Source organism: Pelecanus crispus, chromosome 4 (assembly GCF_030463565.1).
Source record: "Pelecanus crispus isolate bPelCri1 chromosome 4, bPelCri1.pri, whole genome shotgun sequence".
In the NCBI taxonomy this organism is placed as follows: Eukaryota; Metazoa; Chordata; class Aves; order Pelecaniformes; family Pelecanidae; genus Pelecanus; species Pelecanus crispus.
The window spans coordinates 59,897,134-59,917,907 of record NC_134646.1 but is presented as its reverse complement, the minus strand read 5'-3'; the positions used below and the strand labels follow the sequence as shown (position 1 = coordinate 59,917,907).

General features: G+C 45.1%; 1 protein-coding gene across 1 annotated transcript in view; it reads right to left on the bottom strand.

Annotated features, from left to right (window-relative positions):
* BEND4 (BEN domain containing 4) overlaps positions 1-3,987 on the bottom strand; it is a 30,001-nt gene extending 26,014 nt beyond the window's left edge. The window contains exon 1 of the mRNA XM_075709738.1: positions 3,603-3,987. Coding sequence (XP_075565853.1) covers positions 3,603-3,987 — 385 coding nt within the window. The remainder of the gene's footprint in view (positions 1-3,602) is intronic.
* Positions 3,988-20,774: the final 16,787 nt, after the last annotated feature.

The following is a 20,774-nucleotide window of genomic DNA, read 5'->3' as shown; positions in this document are numbered from 1 at the left end:
ATGAGGGTTCCCAACTTCTCGGTTAAGGCCGAAATTATGATCTTCGCCTTCTCTGTTCACTTAAAAACCTGTTTTCTGTCTGGACACGACAGAGCTTGATTAACTGGTCCCATTAAACATGCCAGGTTGTTGGCACTGGAAGAACACCTCTAAGACAGCTCTGCCCTTCTTTCTCTGCTTTCCAGGAATGCCCATCTTAAATTTTAAGGCACGCTGTAAGGTCTACATCATGATTTCCAAAGGAAAAGGAGTTTCTTTGGTGGACTGTGATACTGTTTAACGCACATGCTACCAAAGACAAAGACACACATTGTTTTCATACTAGGAAAATAATGTGAATAGACTAATAAAGAATTAATATTTTACAGGAGAAGATGGGTATCTGCTGGTGCTTTGAATGCATTCGTGTGACTTACTCTGTAGCAGCAGTGGTCAGAGTAACCACTATTCACTAGAGGAGAGAGAAGGCTCACGCTGCAGCGCAGCTCCACATTTCTTGTCATAAGATGACATTTCTCATGCAGGATCTTCCCCTACAAGATGGGATCCTGAGCTAGATCTTTCCCCACCGTGGCGCAGGGTGGAGAAGACCTGCTTTTCCTCCTTCCCATAACCCCTCTTCCTGCAGTTCTTCTGGAGTTGGAGGTCACGGTGGTCTCTTAGAGAGGGACTGAGGAAGAACCCATTCATTCTTGGCAAGAGCTCTAACCATTAGGAAAAGCTTCAAAAACATGGAAGCATCCTTACTTGTGGCTGTGTGTGAGGCGCACACTCTGAAAAGCAAACTTAGTGCTCTGAATCCCTAGGGGCCAGAAATGTCATACCTGAAGATTAAGAATCAACTGCATTAAGTGTTCAAGTTGCTAGTGCAGTTAGACATCCCAGGAACGGTGTTTTAGTAGCCAGCTTGCTCACTGCTGCCTGCACAAATGAAGAGGTATCAGCAAAAAGAGGGGACCCTCGGAAACTGAGCTTAGAAAGTGGGTGTCCCTACAAAACTGTGATCTACCACCCTCCACCCCTTCACTCAAGTGAGCACCCACCAAGTGCCACGGCTCAGCTAAGTGGGAAAACCGTGCGAGGTGTTCTGGAAAGGGCCCAGCCCGTGCCCCTTGCTGCTGCGGGGAACCCAGGAGCCGGGTGGGCAGAGACCCTGCGGGCACCAGGCAAGGCGCAGAGCGGCCGTGCACACAGCACCACGCAAGCGCTCCCACTCCCCAGGGGCGACACCCCACCTCTGCTTCCCCATCGGCAGCCTGAGCTATTGAATTGGCTCACGCATTTGTTAAGAGGTTTTCAGGGCTCTGGACGATGGAAGTACTCCACATACATACAGCCTGGAGGTCCCAACCTCGAGGTCCCAACTAGTTGACCATCGACAGTGCCCTGCTCAGCTTACCCGTGCTACAGCTCCTGCGACACAAGGCACCTGCTGTTTCTCCATCACCAGGCAGGAAGCATAGGTGCATAGCTCAGCAAAGCACCCGTACCTCAGGGATTACAACACCCACGAGGTCTAAACCTTGCCCCTTGCTTTATCAGCCTCTGCTAACAACTTGTACAAAATCCCACTTTGGCACACCGTAGCAAGTTTTTGGTTTGTTTTCTCCTGTTCTGTTTTGCTTGGTACTTCAAAGTCTTAGCTGAGAGAAGGGTATGTCGGGACCCATACAGGAACCTAAAGTATAAGTAAAGCCTGGATGTGCAGGTGACAGGATGGGGACTTTGCAGAACTTCAGTGCATGAACAGCAGTTCCTGAACTATCTTTTTTAGCACAGGACCGAAAGCAATGACAAACCCTGAAGCCTGCTCTAGCTGCTGGTTAGTACAGTCTACAGACACAGGAGAAAGTCCAAACTTCTGCTCATCAAAGCCCAGAGGGCTCTGCTGTGAATATGGCCTCGTATATCATCTACCAGACAGCTGAGTGTTTTCCATGGCGTAATCTGCTTCTGTAAAGAAATGTAGGTGTCACATTTATCAGCAGCGTTTTGCTTGTGGGCCACAAAAGGAAAAAAAAAACAACAAAAAACTGAAATACCACCATTTGGGCATTTAAAATACAAAGTAATTTCAAGAAAAAAGAAAACATGACCTTCTGCCACAGATATCGGGACTATGCGTCAGAGCCGTGAATTTTCAGGCCAATCTATTCAAGTATTAAACTTTTTTGGTAAAGTACTTGAATTATTTGTAACAAGACATGATAAATTCATCCAGTACACGACTGCTTCGGAGTGAAAACAGGCATTAAAACATAGCCATATATCCTATTAACTAGCGTATCTCCCTGTTTAGTAAGGAAATGTCATCACATTTGTTACAAAGGCAAACAGCAACATACCAAAACAGGATCCAATTTTTCTAAATAAATAAATCAATGATGTGTCAAAAATTAACAGATGAGTTAATATACCCGATGTTATCAAAACCAGATGGTGCTTCATAATATTCATCCTGTTCAGTCAAACCCTGAATATATTCTGGACCATCAGTATATAAAATAGGATGCTGCTATTTGTGATGGCAAACAAAAGCAATCATGCCTGCCAAGCACATACTATAACAGGCAGCATTTCAGCTCTGCTAGACAGAAAGTAATTAGAATGCTTTTAATGTCCAAAAGAATGATGCTGATAGGCTGCCACAGATGTGTAGATTTATGAATATTTATATGGTGGTTTATAGCTGACACTTTTATCAGTTGAAGAAGATAAAATATCTGCCTGACTCAAAAGCTTGACAGTCAGGTTAATAAAATCTCATTAAAGAGAATGACCTATGCAATTATATAGGATTTATTGTAATTCATTTTTGATTGTACTCTGCTTAAAGATGCAATTTCCCATTTCCTGATGCCAAATTTAGGCTGCATATCAAGATCTACGTGGTTTTTAACTCCAAGCCATCACTAGAAGAAAGATAGGCGTTCAGCATCTCGGTATCTTACACCTTTAAAGAACAAAAATAATAAAATAATCTGATCTCCTGTTCCTCGCTGCATCTTACGGAAACGGTGTGCAGGCAAGCAGCCGATCTGTTTTCTTTCTGTTAAAATCACCATCTCCTTCAAGAGCAGCCCCTCCATTACCCGCAGCTCCCTCCGGCAGCCGGCCCCAGCCCGCCGCCCTCCCCGGCCGCGACGGCTGCGGAGCGCCCGGCCGGGGCTCCCCGGGCCCGCAGCGGCGGCGCTCCCGCAGGTGCCGGCCGCCCGCCCCGCCGAGCCGCCGGCACAGCCCCGACGGCGGCGGCCCGGCCGCGACCCCCCACCCCCCGCCGCCGCCGCCACCACCGCGGGGGGCGATGCCGGCCGGGCAGCGGCCCCGACGGCGGCCCCGCCCGCCCCCGGCAACTTCAGCCGTGCCCGACGGGCGGCCCCAGCCGCTCGCCCCGTCCCCCCGGCGCCCAGCCGCGATGGGGGGGACCCCGCGGGGGGGCCGAGCCCGCCGCCACCTCCCGGGAGAGGCGGGGGTGGGGGGGTGTGCGCGTCTGTGCGTGTCGGGGGGGGGGGGGGGCGAGCCGCCCGCAGCCCCCATCCCGCTCCCGCCTGCTGCAAAGTGCCCCGCGAAGTTGCGCGGCGGAGGAGAGGAGTTGCGGGTACCTGCGCTCAGCTCCGCGCCGCCGCCCGCCGCCGCCGCCGGGCAGGGGCCGTAGCGGCCCGAGGAGCCCGGGGCCGGCGGCGGCGGCGGCGGCGGCGGGCGGGGGTGGCCCTGGGCAGCGCCGGGGGCGGCGGCGGGGCGGGCGGGCCCGCCGGGGAAGGGGCCGTGCGGCGCGTAGGGCAGCAGCTCGGCGGCGGCGGCGGCGTGCGGGAAGGGCTGCCCCGCTCCGCGCCCGCGGGGCACCTCCACCATGGTGGGTCTCTCGTAGCGCTTGGCCAGCGCCGCCCGCTTCCCGGGGAAGGTCTTCAGGACGCTGTAGGGGCCCCGCTGCTTGTAGATTTTGGGGGTGCTGGGCCCCTCCTCCGCCGGCTGCATCTCCTCCTCCATCCTCCGCCGCCTCCCCCGGCGCGGCGCGGCGCGGCCCCGCTCCGGGGCTGTGTCTGCCGCCGCCGCGGTTCGTCTCTGTGGCACGGCGGAGCCCCGGCGCGGCGGGGCGCCGGCCTGATTGACAGGCGGCCGCGCCAATGCCTGGAGGGAGACGGGCGGCGACCGCCGAGTGTTTAGGGTAATCTCTGCTAATGGCAGCGGGGCGGGGAGGCGGGCCCTGGCGGGGCCGCCGCCGCCCCCGGCACCCCCCCCCCGCGGGGGCAGGTGAGGCGCCGGGCGCCGCCGCGGGGGCCGAAAAGCCGGGGAACGCCCCCGCCCCCCCCCCCGGCTCGGCGCGGCCCGCCGGGGCCGCGGGGCACCGCCCCGACCCGCCGAGCCGCCGCCAAAAGTTTGTGGCCCCTCCGGCGGGCGCGGAGCCCCGCCGGCCGTGCCCCGCCGGCCGCCCGGCCCTCCCCGCCTCTCCCCTCCGCTCCCCGCACGGAGCGAGCCGCGGGCCCGCCTCCCCGGCTATTAGGGGTGAGATAAATAATGCCATAAATAAAAGTATTTGGGAGTCCAGGACCTGTCAGAGTTGATTAGGGCACAGAGGACATTTTCTTTCTCATTATGCAAAAGCATTTCATGGCGAAATAAAAGAGGTTTCGCTGTAACTCATGCATGTCAGATTTCCAGGAATCCGGGAGATTAATCACATTTAACATCATTTGCAGCGTCGCGTCCCCCCGCCCGCTTTTTGCAAACTGCTTAAATGAGGCGGACACGTGGGGCGAAGCCTCGTCCCTCTCCCCGCCGCCCCCCTCTCCCCGCCGCCTCCTGCCCAGACCCTTTCAGGGACAGTTAAGAAATAATGAAACGCTGGTGAAAGACAGGAAGAGAATGAGATGCCATCGAGAGACGTTTCTGAGAAATGGTGGAGATCTGGGTGAGATGGGAGACAGCTGAAACTGAATGATATGTTGAAGAAAAATAAACGATAACAAACCGCTCGCTCGCTCTCCCCATTCTTTTCTGCGAGGCAATTTTATATTTTGCATTAACATTTCCCTTCTTCTGTCCCACTTCTCTCCTGCTTCTGCTGCTATAATTTATCAGGATTACAATAAGCCCTCTGGCTTTTGGAAGTAAAATTACAGAACACCTTAGTTATATTTAAGCGGTGGCGGTGGGAAATCATTCCTCTGTCGTCACGTGGAGTTTTGGCTACTTATTGTGGTCATCGCTCTCCTATTTCAGCTCTATTTATTTAGTCGGAGTCGGGCTCGCTGGAAATGAAAAGCGAGCCTTCTCTACAGATATAATTAACTCCCGTGGTCTTCCGCCCCTCTCCTGCAGAAAAGTCGAGCTAACTTCTATAAGCTAGGCATTTCTTTCATGCAGGGCATAGAAGGAGCTGGGCTGTTTCTGATTTTGATTTTTTTGACAAGTAGAATAAATCGATTCCTTGTAGCAGCCAAAAGCCTCTAAGTAAAGGCTAGTGTAATAGAAATCACTATTTTACTTAAGCAAAATCAATCATAAGTCTTTTTGTTTTCTGACTCTTTGATCGCCTGTGCTTAAAAAAAAAAAAAATTGTACTGTAATGCAAAAGAGAGAATGAAAATAAGTGTGAGGGAAACTCTGCTTCCACTCAGAAATGAAATGTGTCCTCCACCTTGTCTCATCTGACCGGCCTCTGCCACAGCCTTGGCCAGCAGCTGCCTGAGGTCAGGATGGTAATAAAATTCCGTAAAGATAATATTAGGCTCTTAATAGTTAGATTCAAATAAACAGCCGAAAATTACTGGCTCAGGTGTCAGCTACGTTCCTAGGAGCTCACTGCTCTTTGGCGTTGGCGCCTACCCTTCTGCTCCCGGTGGAGGAAACAGCCCTTGCCTCCCACGAGCCTTGTACGAACGGAGAAAGCCGGGCTTGGCCAGTCACGTCCTCCAAGCTGCCCCCTTTGCCTGCGGTCCCTGCAGCTCCTCAGGCAGATGCTGGGTCTCCGCGGACATGAAGAGAGAAGCAGATCTGGGGTTAACAGGGTCCAAAGCCACTGAAACGAGGCGTGGACCTCAGCCAGGAGGAAAACGGAATACATATTTTATGCATTGAATTTCTGCTGAGGTTTTTGACAGTGCCCGTCACTGGACCACCAAAATGCCCCTTCAGTTGCCTTCAGGAAGTCTTGGCTTTTGCTCTGCTCTGCTCTCCATGAGTCGTCCGGGTACATAGACCTAAAAAACGTGCTGGGTTTTTTCCCCCCGCTTTCCTTCAGCGAGTCTTTCCCTGAGTTTCAGACAAGGGCCACTGGTGCCGTGGCCCAAGGGCTGCGTGTTGTGCCTAACCTGAGGGGCTCCTGCAGCCCAATCCTTGCGGAGTGAAAGTGCTTAACCTCGGCGGTCGTGCCTCTGGCCTTGCAGGATGCCCCTGTTTAGGGGAACCATTTTACTCATAAGCTCTGTACAGCTATGCAGTCGTTCTTGCAGGTGGACTGGTGTGACTTTGCAGTTGAGGAGCCAGCAATAGACTGGCAAAGAGGCAGGCTGGGTGAAGTGACGGTCTCGAAGCATGGGGAGATGCCACCGTACCTGCTGCGAGCAGTTGTGGGCCCCCTTCCACGGCCACTCCCTGCATCTCATCAACATTCTCATCTCATCATTCACCACTCTCATCCTACGGCACCTGAGTGGTCTCGTGAATAACACCATGTAGTCATTAAATTATTATTAACCAAATATTTATCTCTGAATTACAGTCCCATTTTGGTTTTACACTGGATTAAAACGGTTAACATATAGCCCTTGCCTTGATCAAGTGAAAAAAAAAAAGCCTTAGCTGATACCAGCACCTCATTTCAAGAAAGCCAAACACCTTAATTTCCCTTAGATTGTGCCACCACTTGGGATCTGACCCTGAAGCGAAGGTTGTGTCTTTCCCTACCTGTTTATTGATGCAAGTTTCCACCGTTTTACTGATGCTAAGGGCTGGAGATCTGTAACAGGATTATTTCAGAGCACTCCATGTAGAAAAAGGATGAGAAGTAACTGACCGTTGGAAAAAAAACTAATCAAAACAAAGACGAAGGGCACAATGAAAAATAAGAAACCCAACATTGCTGCAGTGTATACTCCTCTGCTCCTAGAAATCACCGCAAAGAGAGTATTTGTCAGTATATAGAAAAATACCCAATCTAGACACAGGCTATCAATCACTGAACATGCTTGTGTTGAAGGTACTGTGAGGTACTCAAAGAATAAAAGTGTGATTCATCTCTATCTTCCGAGCAGGGGCTAAATCTTGCTCCACTTATTCATGGGAGCAGTGCTCCTGTGATAACTAAAGCATGCAGGATTTGGCCATGAACTGCCAGTATTGCTCTGCACATTTGGAGTGCATGATGAGAGCTAAGATTGGCAACTCTCCCCTGTAATCTAAACCACTCTGCAAGCAGGCTAGCCATAATTTGCTGCCCTAAACATTTAACCCCAGCTAGTTAATTTAAGCTTAGCTCAGTTGCTCATGTTTATGGATAAAGAAACAAAAGGGAGCGCATCAAAAGGAAAAGATGACTGTGGAATTCAATATTTCAGCAGCTGTTGATAGGTAAATGTTATTGAAGTGTGGCATTCAAAACCAAAGGCCTGCATTTATGATAATGAGCCTAACAAGGAAATGAGATTGACACAGCAATTCTCTGTTTTTGTTGTCCCCTGAGGTTAGAGATTATGCAGTGCATGGTGCTGTTTTTAGCCTCTTTGGTGATTCCAACTGTGAGAGACAACGCTGTGCATATTTGTCAAGGTTGCACTTTAATCAGGTGACTCAGGAGCTTTTTGAGGGAGAACACGAACTGCTGGTCTCACTTAAACCTTAATCCACATCCTATGTCAGAGATCCATCAGCCAAGCGATGTGGCTTTTAGTCCCCGCTTTTCCTTTACGCTTACTCAGTGCTCTGTGAAAATGCTTTGAAATAATTGAAATGTATCTATCACAGTTACATTGTATTTTGAGAATTACTGGAATGTTTCTCGGTGACATTAATTGGTTTTAAAATATTTTTGTCTTTCTAATTAGTGCAAGATTGATGAGCAGTGGAAAGGGCATTTATACACAGCGAGACACGTATTTCCATGCTACATTTGTGTCTTAATAAAATGGTAGCTAACTGGTTTCTTGTGCTGAATAAACACTGTCAAGAAAGAAAATATCCTATAACTTTAGGAGGAGGAAATATCCTATGTTTTAAATGGGATCACACTGTGTAAAAAAAAAAAAACCAAAAAACAAACCCCAAACAAACCAACTGGTCTCCCTGAGGGCTGGAAAATGGATAAATGAATTATTTAAATATAGTTAAAGGACACCCAGGAAAAAGTAATGGCTTTGATACCCAATGTAGGGAAAATTATTAATATTTTAAGGAAATGATTGTGGACACATGGAAAAGCTTGTTTTAATTAAAGATAGCTTACATAAAGGAGTTTTAAGAAGGGAGAAGTAGTATAGGGTACTTGTTGCTGAGAATGTTTTAGAAATCCATCATGGATACAACAGATGATGTAACATATTCCAAACTTTTGTCTGCCCTAAAAAAGCTTCACTGTCTGTATTGGAGTGATTTGGAATAGCTTCCCCTCCCTGGAACACCAGCTCTTGCCCTAGCCCTTGCCCAAGCTTGGTGCTCTCGTCTTGGCCAGCACCACGTAATGTAGAGTTGCTCTGTAATGTTTAATTGCTCTTTGCAACGTTTAGACCTCATCTTGCAGCACTCAGCATTTTGAGAGCAGCACCTCCAAGGGTCTGCTGGCTGCATGCTGAAAGGGAGGGCTGATGCTCCACAGGCTGGGATCCAGCGGCTTTGCCAAACCTGTGCGGCTCTCACCATTTCTGGTATTTCTTGCCCTTCACGTACTTTCCAATGTCATTTATCCAGGCTTGCAAAAAGGTGGCCCTTGCAGGGTGGCACAAGTCACACTGAGCTAGAACTCAATTAGGGTAGAAAACGTTGGTTTCCCAAAGTAGAGACTTTATTAATATTTTGCATTGAAGCGTTGCGTTTGGGCCCAGCACCTATAGCAGCTGTTCAGAAATAGTGTCAAACTTTGTCAAGCAAGCTGTGTGTATCAGTTGCAGTTAAAACACAGATGGGATGGACAGGGGAAAACAGCTGGAAGCAGAATCTTCCTTAAACTCATCTAGATGGGGAACCTGACTGGTTCAAACACAACGGGATATACATGATCAGCCATGCAGCGTCTGCCAAGCAGAGAGTCAACTATGCTTAATTTGATGAAAAACACAGGCCTGAGAGATGCCTGGAGATACCACCGGTGCTGGAAGCATGGGAATGACACCTAATTCTTTGCTGGAGATAGGCTTCACCCCAGATTAGATGCCTTTCCTAGCTTTAAAGAGGGCCTGTTAGGAATTGAAGGGTGTAAAATCTTCCCTGCATTTGCCTTCATCACTCTTCCATTCTCAAGCAACCCCTAAACCTTACATTAAATCATGACAACTTAACGACTCATTCTTGAATGCAGAGTTCAAGGACTTCCTCTACATTAATAATCTTGTGGAAGTAACACTGGCAATCCTGTGGGAGACCCCAAAAAGCTGTCCTTGGGGGCAAAATCATTACTTACAGTCCAGAAAAGAGGAAAGCAACGGGCAAAACCTGGAATCTCCTGAGATCGCATTTGCACACTGGGTGGTGCAGCACAAAATTACTCGTTCGGGAGAGGTGCTAAAATCTTTGGAACACAAACTGAACTGAATGCCACATTGAAAGAAATGGGGGGAAAAAAAGACAACAGTATGTAAAGGCAAAATTGTGTGGCAGCAGGGCCAGAAGACTGCTGTGGTTTCAAGTGAGAAGAAATTCCATCACCCTGCAAGTCTTTGTGCCTGGGAACCTGTCCATCACAAGCTGCATCGGCTTAGGAAAAAAATAAACAGGTGAAATCTTGTTTTCTCTATGGTAAATGTACAGATGTTGTGTTTGCAGAGACTGAAATTTACCTGATGCACCACCCACCTCTGAGCCTCCGCACACAGATGAGTTGCGCCCAAAAGACATCCAGAGGTGATCTCAGAACAGCACTTCAAATAAGTGACGCTCTATAAAAATGCATGCTTTTACCTGTTTAAATGCAAAGGATCTGAAATAAAATTGATGATATGTCTATGGTTGTCTCAGATGATAATATGATAATACACTGAGCATCTATCAGCTTTACTTTTGTGATTACTATATCATGAGAATCTCTTTATGTCCTAGCCATTATTCAGCATCCTTGTTATATTCTTGTTTCTTTGCTATGTGACAATGGGTTTACGTCTTAAAACAGGAGAGAGACTTGCCCATCAATATCAACAGAGAGGTGAGAGTTAACTGTCTCTGAATCTGATGCTCTGTCCCTCAATCTCTTAATTTATAATTAAGGAAATCTTATATCATCTACCATCCTTGGAAATATCCACTGGGTTTGGTGCTGAATCTGCCACCCTTAGTTAGAGTAAAGCAGATCAGAATTTAGGTAATTTACATTATTTTAATCTGGACTAACATTTAAAAATTTATAAAAATCTTCTTCCCAGCTGGTAGAAAAGTGGCTCTTCAAGGAAGACAGTATTTCCTGTTCTGCCTCCACAAACATCAATTTCACTTATGTAGGATTTAGCTGGTTAAGAAAAAAAAGGGCTGTGGGTTTTGGGGGGATTTTGGGGGGGGTGTGTGTTTGGTTTTTTTGGTCTCTAATTCTCCAACCCCTTTTATTTTTTAATACTATGGTTACTGTAATTTTCTTTTGCTGGGATAAAAATCCTTTCTGATCACCGCTATTAATGATAGAGGAAACCATGCTTTCCAAAGAAAGGGTATTAGCTTCCCTAATTGTTGTTTTCGGACCATATATATGTATGAAAGCAAGAGACTGTGGCTCCTGGAAAACCCACGTACCAAGAGATAGCTCTCCTGGTTTGGAAGAAAATACATTGGCCAAATACACCTGGCCAAAGCATGGGCAGAGACATAGCCTTTCCTTCTTTATACTCTCTTGCAGACACACACGCGTCCAGAAAACTGGCAAACTAAATATTAAAATCTGACACTTGCACAGTGAAGATTTTACATGTTCACTTACATAGGCATCTGATTAAAAATGCAAATGAAGCTGGCTTCACTGAGATGCTGACCTCAGATCAAGCTTTCTGAAGACAGGCTATTTCCACTTTCCTCAGAAGAAAGAAAAAAAGTCGTGAGTTTTTATTCACCTGGATGAAACAAAAAAATGTGTAAGAACTATTTATAAATATGTATGAATAAATATTTAATTATATATATGCTGAACAGTTTAACTGTTGTTCAGCAAATACATAATTTGTTAATTTTGCCTGCTTCCACTGAATAATTTATTCATCAGATCGGCTTTTTTAATATTCACTAGATGATCGGCTGATCAAATCCTGTTAGCTGAATGTGTTATTTGATTTTTTTTTGCCCTTTTAAAAAATCACTTAGTCTATTGGAAGAACATTGCTGTGATTTATTAGTGGTATATTCCACCCAGTCCATGGTGACATTCTTCAAGAGTAACCTCTGAAGACAGTAGATTTCTTGCTCCTGTCATATGATATTAACCTTTCGTAATCCTGACGCGTATTAGATGTCTTTGACCAGGGAAATAAAACCCCATGTCCAACAGCACCCTTTTGTGTCACACATTCATGACAACACATGTATGATGTGGTTTATTTTTCATTTGATGACTGAATATTGAATTATTTAGATTAGCTACATCAATCAATCCTATATTCTGGTTCATCCAAGTGTCTTCTCTGCAGTTTGTTCAGTAATATGTCTCTGCAAAGGATTTCTTCTTGCCATGTAGCTTCAGAGATACCCTGACATTACAGTGCGGAACAAGATGCAGAAAGGACAGTATCTAATCCTTTACAAGTCAGCCTTGAAGTCAATCATCCTATAGTCCTTTGTAGCTAGAAAAGGACTTCTTACACTTACCACTTGAAAAGGGAGATTCTTAGCTTTCAATTGTACTGTCTTCATACCCAGGGAGGTCTGCAGAGATCAGGAAGTAAAGCCACGGTATCATTATGTTTGGAAAATTATTTTATGTTTTTATAGTATTCTTTTACGTTTTCAAATTTTTTAAAGCTTCTGAGGACATACTTTTTCTCTTAAGTTACTGAAGCCTAAATATTTGAATAAAGCTAGCCTTGTAAGAAGGAGGTTGTAAAAACCAGCATCAATTCAATTTTAAAAAAATATTCTCAAGCTAATTCTCTGTAACACTGTTCTATAAGACTTGTAGTATATAGAGAATAAACAATAGGGCAGTGACACCCAAAAGCGTTGAGAGCACCGCTCTGAAATGACCTGTGTAACTTTGTGCCAGTGCTAGTCAAGACTAGGGCCAACATCTAGTACTCAGATGTGTGTGCCACAATCTGTGTGCTACAGCCTAATGTATTCCATATTTCAATATGCATGCATATGTAATAGGCTATATAATATTCCATACAAAAATTGCATTAAGAAAATGTTAAAGTTGCCTAATTCGGCATTTAAAAGTCAGGAAATAAAATTAAGGTTGTACATGCAACATTAACTCTGTTCCCTAGTGCATTTGCCTATGATACAGTCTAATTACATGATCAAATATTATTTCTCAGATTATACAGTATAATATCTACATTTTTTTCATCTCGCAAAGTGTGAGGTGAATTAGGCAGGACCCAGCTAGATTTCATAAACCTCCATATGAAAAGACTCCAAGTAAACGTGGACTTGTCAGTTTGGAGAAGGGATAACTGAAAGGCGTTATAACAGGGGGTTGTAAAACCATGAGTGGTGTGGAAAAGGTGAATAAAGAATGATGATTAACTACTCTTTCCACTGTAAAAGCTGGGGGGCATTCACTCAAGCAAGTTTAAAACAAGCTTCTTTTACATGCCACACGCATTAACTCACCACCATAGACTGTTGAGGAGGTCTAAAGTATAATGCATCCAAGAGACATCAAAGAAATGTGATAGAGCCACTGCTGACTATTACGTGTGAGTTATGGGTCCAATGCCCGTGTCACTAAGTTGGTGGTGGCTAGGAGCTGGGAGGATCTACTTGGGAAGGGCTCATTTCATTTTTGTTCTTTCTCCAAACAACCACTGCTAATCATGGTTTCAAAAGAGTAGCAGTTACCAGTGTTCCCATACAAAGTAATGATGATGACAACGACAATGACAGTAATACCCTGTATTTGGGATCCCTGCCACAAGGAAAGGAGAGATGAGTGTGACCCCTTGGTCTCAGGAAGATGTGGCCCCTGTTTACCAGCTAAGAACCCCATCCTCTGAACTACTCCTTACTGGAGACGTTTCTGTGCACATAAATAACCCAGTGATACCAACCTAAAAACTTTGCAGGACTGTCCCTGTAAGACTCCATTCCTGCTCACTGCTCCACACTCAAGCAGGATCTTACCTTAGATTTGTAGAGCTGGGTTTTTTTAAGCACTGAGTGGAGGACAACTGGATCTTTCTTCGTATTTCCCTGCAGTTTGAGGCACATGTGCCTGTGCCTCGGTGGCTTCTCTCCCTGACTCCAATGCCAGAGGTGTTGGTTATGAGATTGCTGCAATCCACTGCTGGCTGGCATGGGGTGTCCTCGGTGGGCCAGCCAGTGATGGTGAGCATCCCTGGGAGCTCTGGACCAAAGGTGCCCAAAGAGGCATAGGAGATGACACACTCTCCAGGTACAGGCTCTGTTTCCACATGGAGTGGGAAACTGAAGTGGGGCTGTTTACCTATGACATGGGAGTGCATGTCAGAAAAAAAGCAGGTGGAGATGACAGCCGTGTGATAGACCATATTCACAATAAATTCCATTTACCTTGCATATATTATCTGCCTGCTTCACCTGCACTGTGACTGCTAATTCATTTCTACCAAGAGTCTTTTTCTTATGCTAATGAGGTTCTTTAAACAATTGTTGCTAAAAACTCACCGAGTTGCTAGAGAAATGGTCCTTTCTTTTCCCAAAATGCAGAACAGTCCTTCCTTCGCTCATGACAGGCCTGAAATGACAGTATTGTTGCACTGGCAGTTTTAAGGTCTGTTATTTCACTCTTCGTTTGGTCTAGAAGTCAGTATTTTATATAGTTAAAATCAAGAAATATTAGTTCGAGGAATTAGATTTTGAGGAAGTCTTGACAGATAGCAAGGTATTATGTATAATTAACACCAAATAATCTACAATTAGAAGATTATGCATATACAAAGGTTATTTTGGGGAAATGAATGATATTTTAGAAAATATATGGGTGATGATTTTTACTGCCTCTGAAGTCTGAGGTTCTACATGCCTTTGCAGATGGAGCAATATAAAAACAGTGTCAATTTTCATTTTAAAAGACCTGAATTCTTAATTTTGTATTCTGTAAAATGTCTATAACCATCTGTAATGCTGATCTGTCTGTAACATCTCAAGATTACATCTGGGTGAGGTACCAAATAAAAAAGCTCCTCCTCAAGGGAGGAGTTAATTTTCTGGTCGTGAGGAAAAACAAGCTTGTTGCTTACAACTGCCATGCTACAGTGGCTTATACAATAGGATTTTCAAGCAGGGAGGGGAAAAGTAAATGTGAGAGGAATTACAATCTTGTAGTAAGGACACAAAGTGCTGACTGTATGCAGCTGTCCCATACTTACCTGTATGGTAGAAAAGAAGTTGTTAGTAATTTGTGTGTGTGTGTGTGTGTTTCATTCCCTTTCGTTCTGCCATTTAGGTGGGGTATAAAATACAAGTATTGTAGAAACACTTTGCACTGGAGCAAATCACTGCATAACACCCCCAGCACTGGGGAATGTAACTCTGCATCCCATTGCACATCTTTAATGTGGAGATCGTAAACAACCCTTTTGTCTCTCTCTTTTATTTTTCAACAATATTTCTTTTCTTTCCCAAATTGGAGACTAACCATTCCAATAATGGATAGACAAGAGGCCGCCCATCTTTTTATCTCTGTGAGAGACACAGCAGCTACTCTTCCTGGAGAGCTCAGCAGCCTTGGTCTGCTCACAGTCCAGCCATGGGGACCTGTATGAGCTCTCTGTGGACTCTTCCCATCTTGTACAGCAAAATTTCTTTCCAAAATAAGAACCCTGGAGCTGTTCAGTACTCAGCTCTGCTGGCTGATATTGTATCCAGGGCCAGATCTGTGGAGGACAGCTGCCCTGGAGGGTGGACATGGTTGGAAGCAGCTCTGTCTCTCAAGATGTTTCTCCAGCACCTGTCCCCTACTGTGCACCATTACAGTTATGCCTGGCCATGTGCAGGATTTGGCAAATGCCTTGCAGGTGACAACATCGCTGGAACACAGCACAAAGACATTTGGGTTAGAATAGTTACATCAATGGTGATGTCCACAGGTGGAGCAGGTATAAAGGCAGCTTCAGAAGGAACCCTTCATAGCTGTGTGACTTCCCAGCACACTTTGAAATGTCTACAAGCCTGAACCAGCAGAATGATGGGACAAAGCAGTTTCTTTTGCAGTAGCTGGTGAAAGACAGGGTACAGGCAATATGATCAAACCTCGGCCATGCCCAGACACAGATAGAGGAGCGCTGGAGCTGTGTTTTGAACCTTCTTATTGAACTGCAGCTTTTTGGGATGGCAAATCCACTTTTAGGTCAGCTAGACCTAAGAAAATAAAAAATCGCATGTCCAGCATGGACAGGTTTCACACATGGCTGTCTGCGTTTGAGGCAGCTGGTGCTCTTTGCAGGTGGAATTGTGCTTTGCACTGGCCACGCACAAGCACCATTTATACAGTTTATGTGTGGTTACTTGCTGTGCTATAAATTCAGTCCTAACAATTACGTTCCCTGTTTAGACCAAACCAATCCTCATTCCTGAACATAAAGCAACAAGTTTGCAGATAACACCAAGTTGGGTGGGAGTGTCGATCTGCTGGAGGGTAAGATGGCCCTGCAGAGGGACCTGGACAGGCTGGACCAATGGGCCAAGGCCAACTGTATGAGGTTTAACAAGGCCAAGTGCCAGGTCCTGCACTTCGGGCACAACAACCCCATGCAACGCTACAGGCTTGGGGAGGAGTAGCTGGAAAGCTGCCTGGCCGAAAAGGACCTGGGGGTGTTGGTCAACAGCCGGTGAAGGGTCTGGAGCACAGGCCTTATGAGGAGCGGCTGAGGGAACTGGGGTTGTTTAGTCTGGAGAAGAGGAGGCTGAGGGGAGACCTCATCGCTCTCTACAACTACCTGAAAGGAGGTTGTAGTGAGGCGGGTGTTGGTCTCTTCTCCCAAGTAGCTAGCGATAGGACGAGAGGAAATGGGCTCAAGCTGCGCCAGGGGAGGTTTAGGCTGGAAATTTGGAGAAATTTCTTCACAGAAAGGGTAGTCAAGCATTGGAACAGGCTGCCCAGAGAGGTGGTGGAGTCACCATCCCTGGAAGTGTTTAAAAAATGGGTAGATGTGGCACTTCGGGACATGGTTTAGTCTAGTCTACCCTTGATTGGTTTAGTGTGGATTTGGTTGTGTAGGTTGATGTTTGGACTGGATGATCTTAAAGGTCTTTTCCAACCTAAACAATTCTATGATTCTATGATTCTAAGTTGAACCTACACGTATTTACATTCCTCTTCTTCAATCTCTTCATTTTCCTCTTACATTTACTCTCCTGCTTGTTTTTCTTTTGTTTTGTGATACTTCATTTACTGGTTCACCCCTCCAAGCAAACAGTCTGGGGTATCAAAATTCATGGGGGAAGGCAGCATCAAAGATTTTGGACTCTTGACTACTGTCCTTTAACAAATCACACTGGCCATTTTAAGACTGATCTCAGCTCTCTGTCTGGTCCCACCACCAGAGTTTTTTGTGCTTGTAGCCTATTACAGGCAGAATAAGGAAAGAACATAGTCCCATGATGTAGCTGTGCAGTTCACTGTCTGAGCTTGCAAGCTGGTCTGTCCACAAAACCCCAGAAAAAGAAGCAATGTTCAAATGCCTGAGACCTCACAGTCTCGCACCTGCAGGAGAAAGCAACCAGAGACTGATGCTTTTGAATATCAGGAAAAAAAAAAAAAAAGATACTTAAAGACGCAGGAACTTATGGATTCATTTGTTCAGACTGATAGAAGCCATTAAATGTTTGCAAAGCAGTTTTTCTCTGTAACATTACACTTAATGGGAACAAATTAGCTGAAAGATACAATTGCAGGAATGGTAACAGCAGGATTCTGTATGCACTTCAAGTTTACAGAGTGTTTTTTCTGCTCGTCCATAAAGGAAAGAGCTCTTAACATATAACTTCTGTGGCATTGTACAGGAATAAAAGATGACATAATTCTTTGCCCTTAACTTGACTTAAGTTAGATGATGCACAGACACAGATGAGATATAACTCTGAACTATTGCATTCTTCAGGGCTGGCACAGTTCTTATAGACTAGGAAGTTTTTAATCAACATGATGAACCTGGTTATAATAAATTAGCAGAAGTTACGTGGCCCAAATTCTGTGTTAAATGGGTCAAATATTAGTTGTGGCCATGAGAAAATAAAAAGAAGCTATGGAGAGAGCATTAATAAGACATCACAGAAAGAACCAGATGAAGCTCTATCTAGACTTTGATGGCAACAGTAGAGTTGTGGGACAATTATCAAAACCGCTACTCAGTAAAACATTAAGACTTCACAGGACAAACATCTCAAACCCTAAGTGTTAAAGCTATCCCCATCAGAATGTGCACTGACATCCAGCCCTACACTTTAATGCAAATTAAATGGCTCTGATGCTTAGTCCTTCAATGTTGCATTTCTAAATTTGCTGTATTAAATAGACTCTTGCAATTCCTAGCATCAGACCTCAACCCTATTACAATAAAGAAACTGCAGAGGACAGATAATTTCAAAATGACTATGCGATCTTGTGTAGTCAGTATATGTTGTGGGCTTACATAGTGCTCAGCTCTTTCAAAAAGTAAGGTTTAGAGGTTTGCCCAAGACCACATAACAAAGCTGGCAGAGCAGAATATGATTTAGGATCAACCACCTACCATATGGCACTTACTTCTCCATCCTATGCTGCTTCTTGATCATGCTAAGTTAGTCACAGCTCTAGCAACAGAAATAGGAGGAGTTGTTTATTATCCTCAGCGTAGTAATCATACCTCAGGCCACAGTGACAAGTAATTGAAACATCAGGGGTCTTAGAGATACGTAAAAGCAGAGATCTTAAAATATACAGAAACTGGTATAGACAAATGGAATGTGTAACTAATAAATTGCCAGCTATCCGCAGTATAATATTACAGCCCAAATTCAGTCATTCCAGAGACTTCCACAGTGCCACTTGCTACTCTTCAGAGTCTAAATCTCCATCAAGCTGAGGCTAAAATAACAGCAATAATAATAATAATTAGTTATTCACACATACATTTGCCTAAAGGGATTTCCACTTGTAAATGCCAAGCAGGTGAAGAGTAAATTTAACACCAAGGTGTGACAACAATCACATCCAATCAAGGAACTAGTGCTATGCAGTACTGAATATCTATGGCCTAAAGCTGATGAGGAGTTAATCAAGTAAATAGTGATCTTTATAAATATTGTTGACTTATTGTATTGTGTTGTGCTGGCCTGAAAATATGTTATGTCATACTGGATACAGATTTAGAGATTAAAACCAAAACAAAGTGATTTCTGCACAGTTGTATTTGCCCTAAACAGATGCCATGGAGCCCTTTATTATAAGCTCTCAGAAAGGAAGGATACAATCTTCAAAGTAAGTCTTATGCCATCAGACCCACTGATGTGTATTTCTCTGTGTTCTTTATTAAATGAGATTGCATTTGATATTTTTCATTTGCCTTTATGATCTATTAATAACACCTTACCTACCCATCACTCAGTATTTTCTGCATCATTTTATCCAGTGCTTTCACTTTTAAGATGGTCCTAGAATTTATAGTACTATTCCGTGTACTGTATGCATTTTGGGCATATATTTTATGCAGCTGAGATATATCACACTTAACAGAAAGTTTTGCAAAACCATAGTCTCACATTGTAATGAGATACAGAGAGATTAAGGCTATTTTAGTACTTTGGCTACTGGATGGCAGATGAAGGGCAATATGATTAAATGCAAGATAAAACTGTGAGCTGAGTGATAAAACCAGACAAGTACATGAAAGATTCTTCTGTCAGAGATTTTTCTTATTTGTCATGTAAATATTGCCTGAATGCACTATTACCGAAACTAAAGTTTGTAATTTTGTGGCTAGTAATTCTCCATTAGAGGTACTGTTTCATTTATCACTAGGGGATTGTATTTGGAAGACTAGAAAATAAGATGAAGTCATATAACAGTAATGTCCCTTAACCCATGCTAACCTGATTGTACTGTTTATTTCTAGGAGTGTGCACCATTTGCCAGGGGTGAGATCTAGCAAGGTACCGCAAGTGCTGCCAGAGTGGGTCAGCAATGAATAAAGTCAGTAGCTGGCTCCAACAAAGTGCTCCAAAAAAAAAAAAAAAAAAAAAAAAAAAGTCAGATTGCCAGGCTCTCTAGATCTTCAGTGGGGAGAGATGTGTACATCTGGCGGGTGGTTAATATGCAGAGCAGAGAAGCACCAGGAGTTAGCCAGTAGGGTATGCTGAGCAGCAGGATCTACTCAAACATTCTTGTGGATTCTTTCTGCCATTAAAGTGCGGAAGAGTGGAGAAGAAATGGGTGTGACGCTCCAGCAACCTCAGCTGACCTCTTTCAGGACCCAAGGTGATACCTGCTTTGGAGAGGTCCCAGCTCACTCAGCCCTGGCTTGAGGATCCTGGTGCTACGCTGGGGAGAGTGGTGGGCTTCGGCTCCCCCAGCTTCAGCCCACTGCCCCCGAGTTGCTGGGGAAATTACCCTGATTTTGAGGGTGTCGGTATGTAAAGAACGGGGATGTTAACAGTTGCCAGTTCTCTCTCTGGTGACACAGCTTTTGCACCAGGAAAAATAGGAGTCCCATTGCCAGCAATATTGCAGCTCCATTTTTATATCCTGCCACAAAACCCCAGTCTGATCCAGGTTTTGGGGATGTGGTTGGAGCACCTGAGCCTCACAGCACTAGTGCACACTAGTTCTAGCAAGGGATGAGGTTTGCAGAGGTTTGCAGAAGTTGCTGGTGCCTCTCACTGAAAGGCTATGGGGGCTGCCTGCCCACTAACGCAGCATTGGAGGAAGACAGTGCTCAACATAAGCTACTTGAGAAAATTGTAGGCTCTGTGTAAGTTGCAAAAATTACTGGCCAAAGATTTCAAACAATGAATACATTTGTTCTCAAGCTATTTATGAACAGGGGGAAAAAAAAAACAAAACACAAAAACCAGTGATGGGTTGAATATGCTTTGTTTGCCTGGCATTAATGGATATCTGAAGGAGCTGGGTTGCATGACTCATTCAATCAAGCTGTAGACATAATCAAAGGGGGTGAGAAATACTTCCAAAGGATCCCATTCTGCATTCTTCAAGCAACCCAAACTCCCAGTGAATTGAGTACAGAAGAATTAAGATGAGGTTTCTATCCTTGCAGGTCTCCTGTCTCCCTGGTACTTTCTGTACAGCAGAACTGAGACTAAACCATCTCCCAGAGCTCATATGGGAGCTGCACAATTGCCCCTTTCCGTATGACATTTTTTACATGCATTTCTAGTCCCTGGGCTGGATCTAAGCAGTCTGCGTGTGGTCTGCTGCCTGTCCCCTGCCACACTCTGTCCACAAGGCCCTC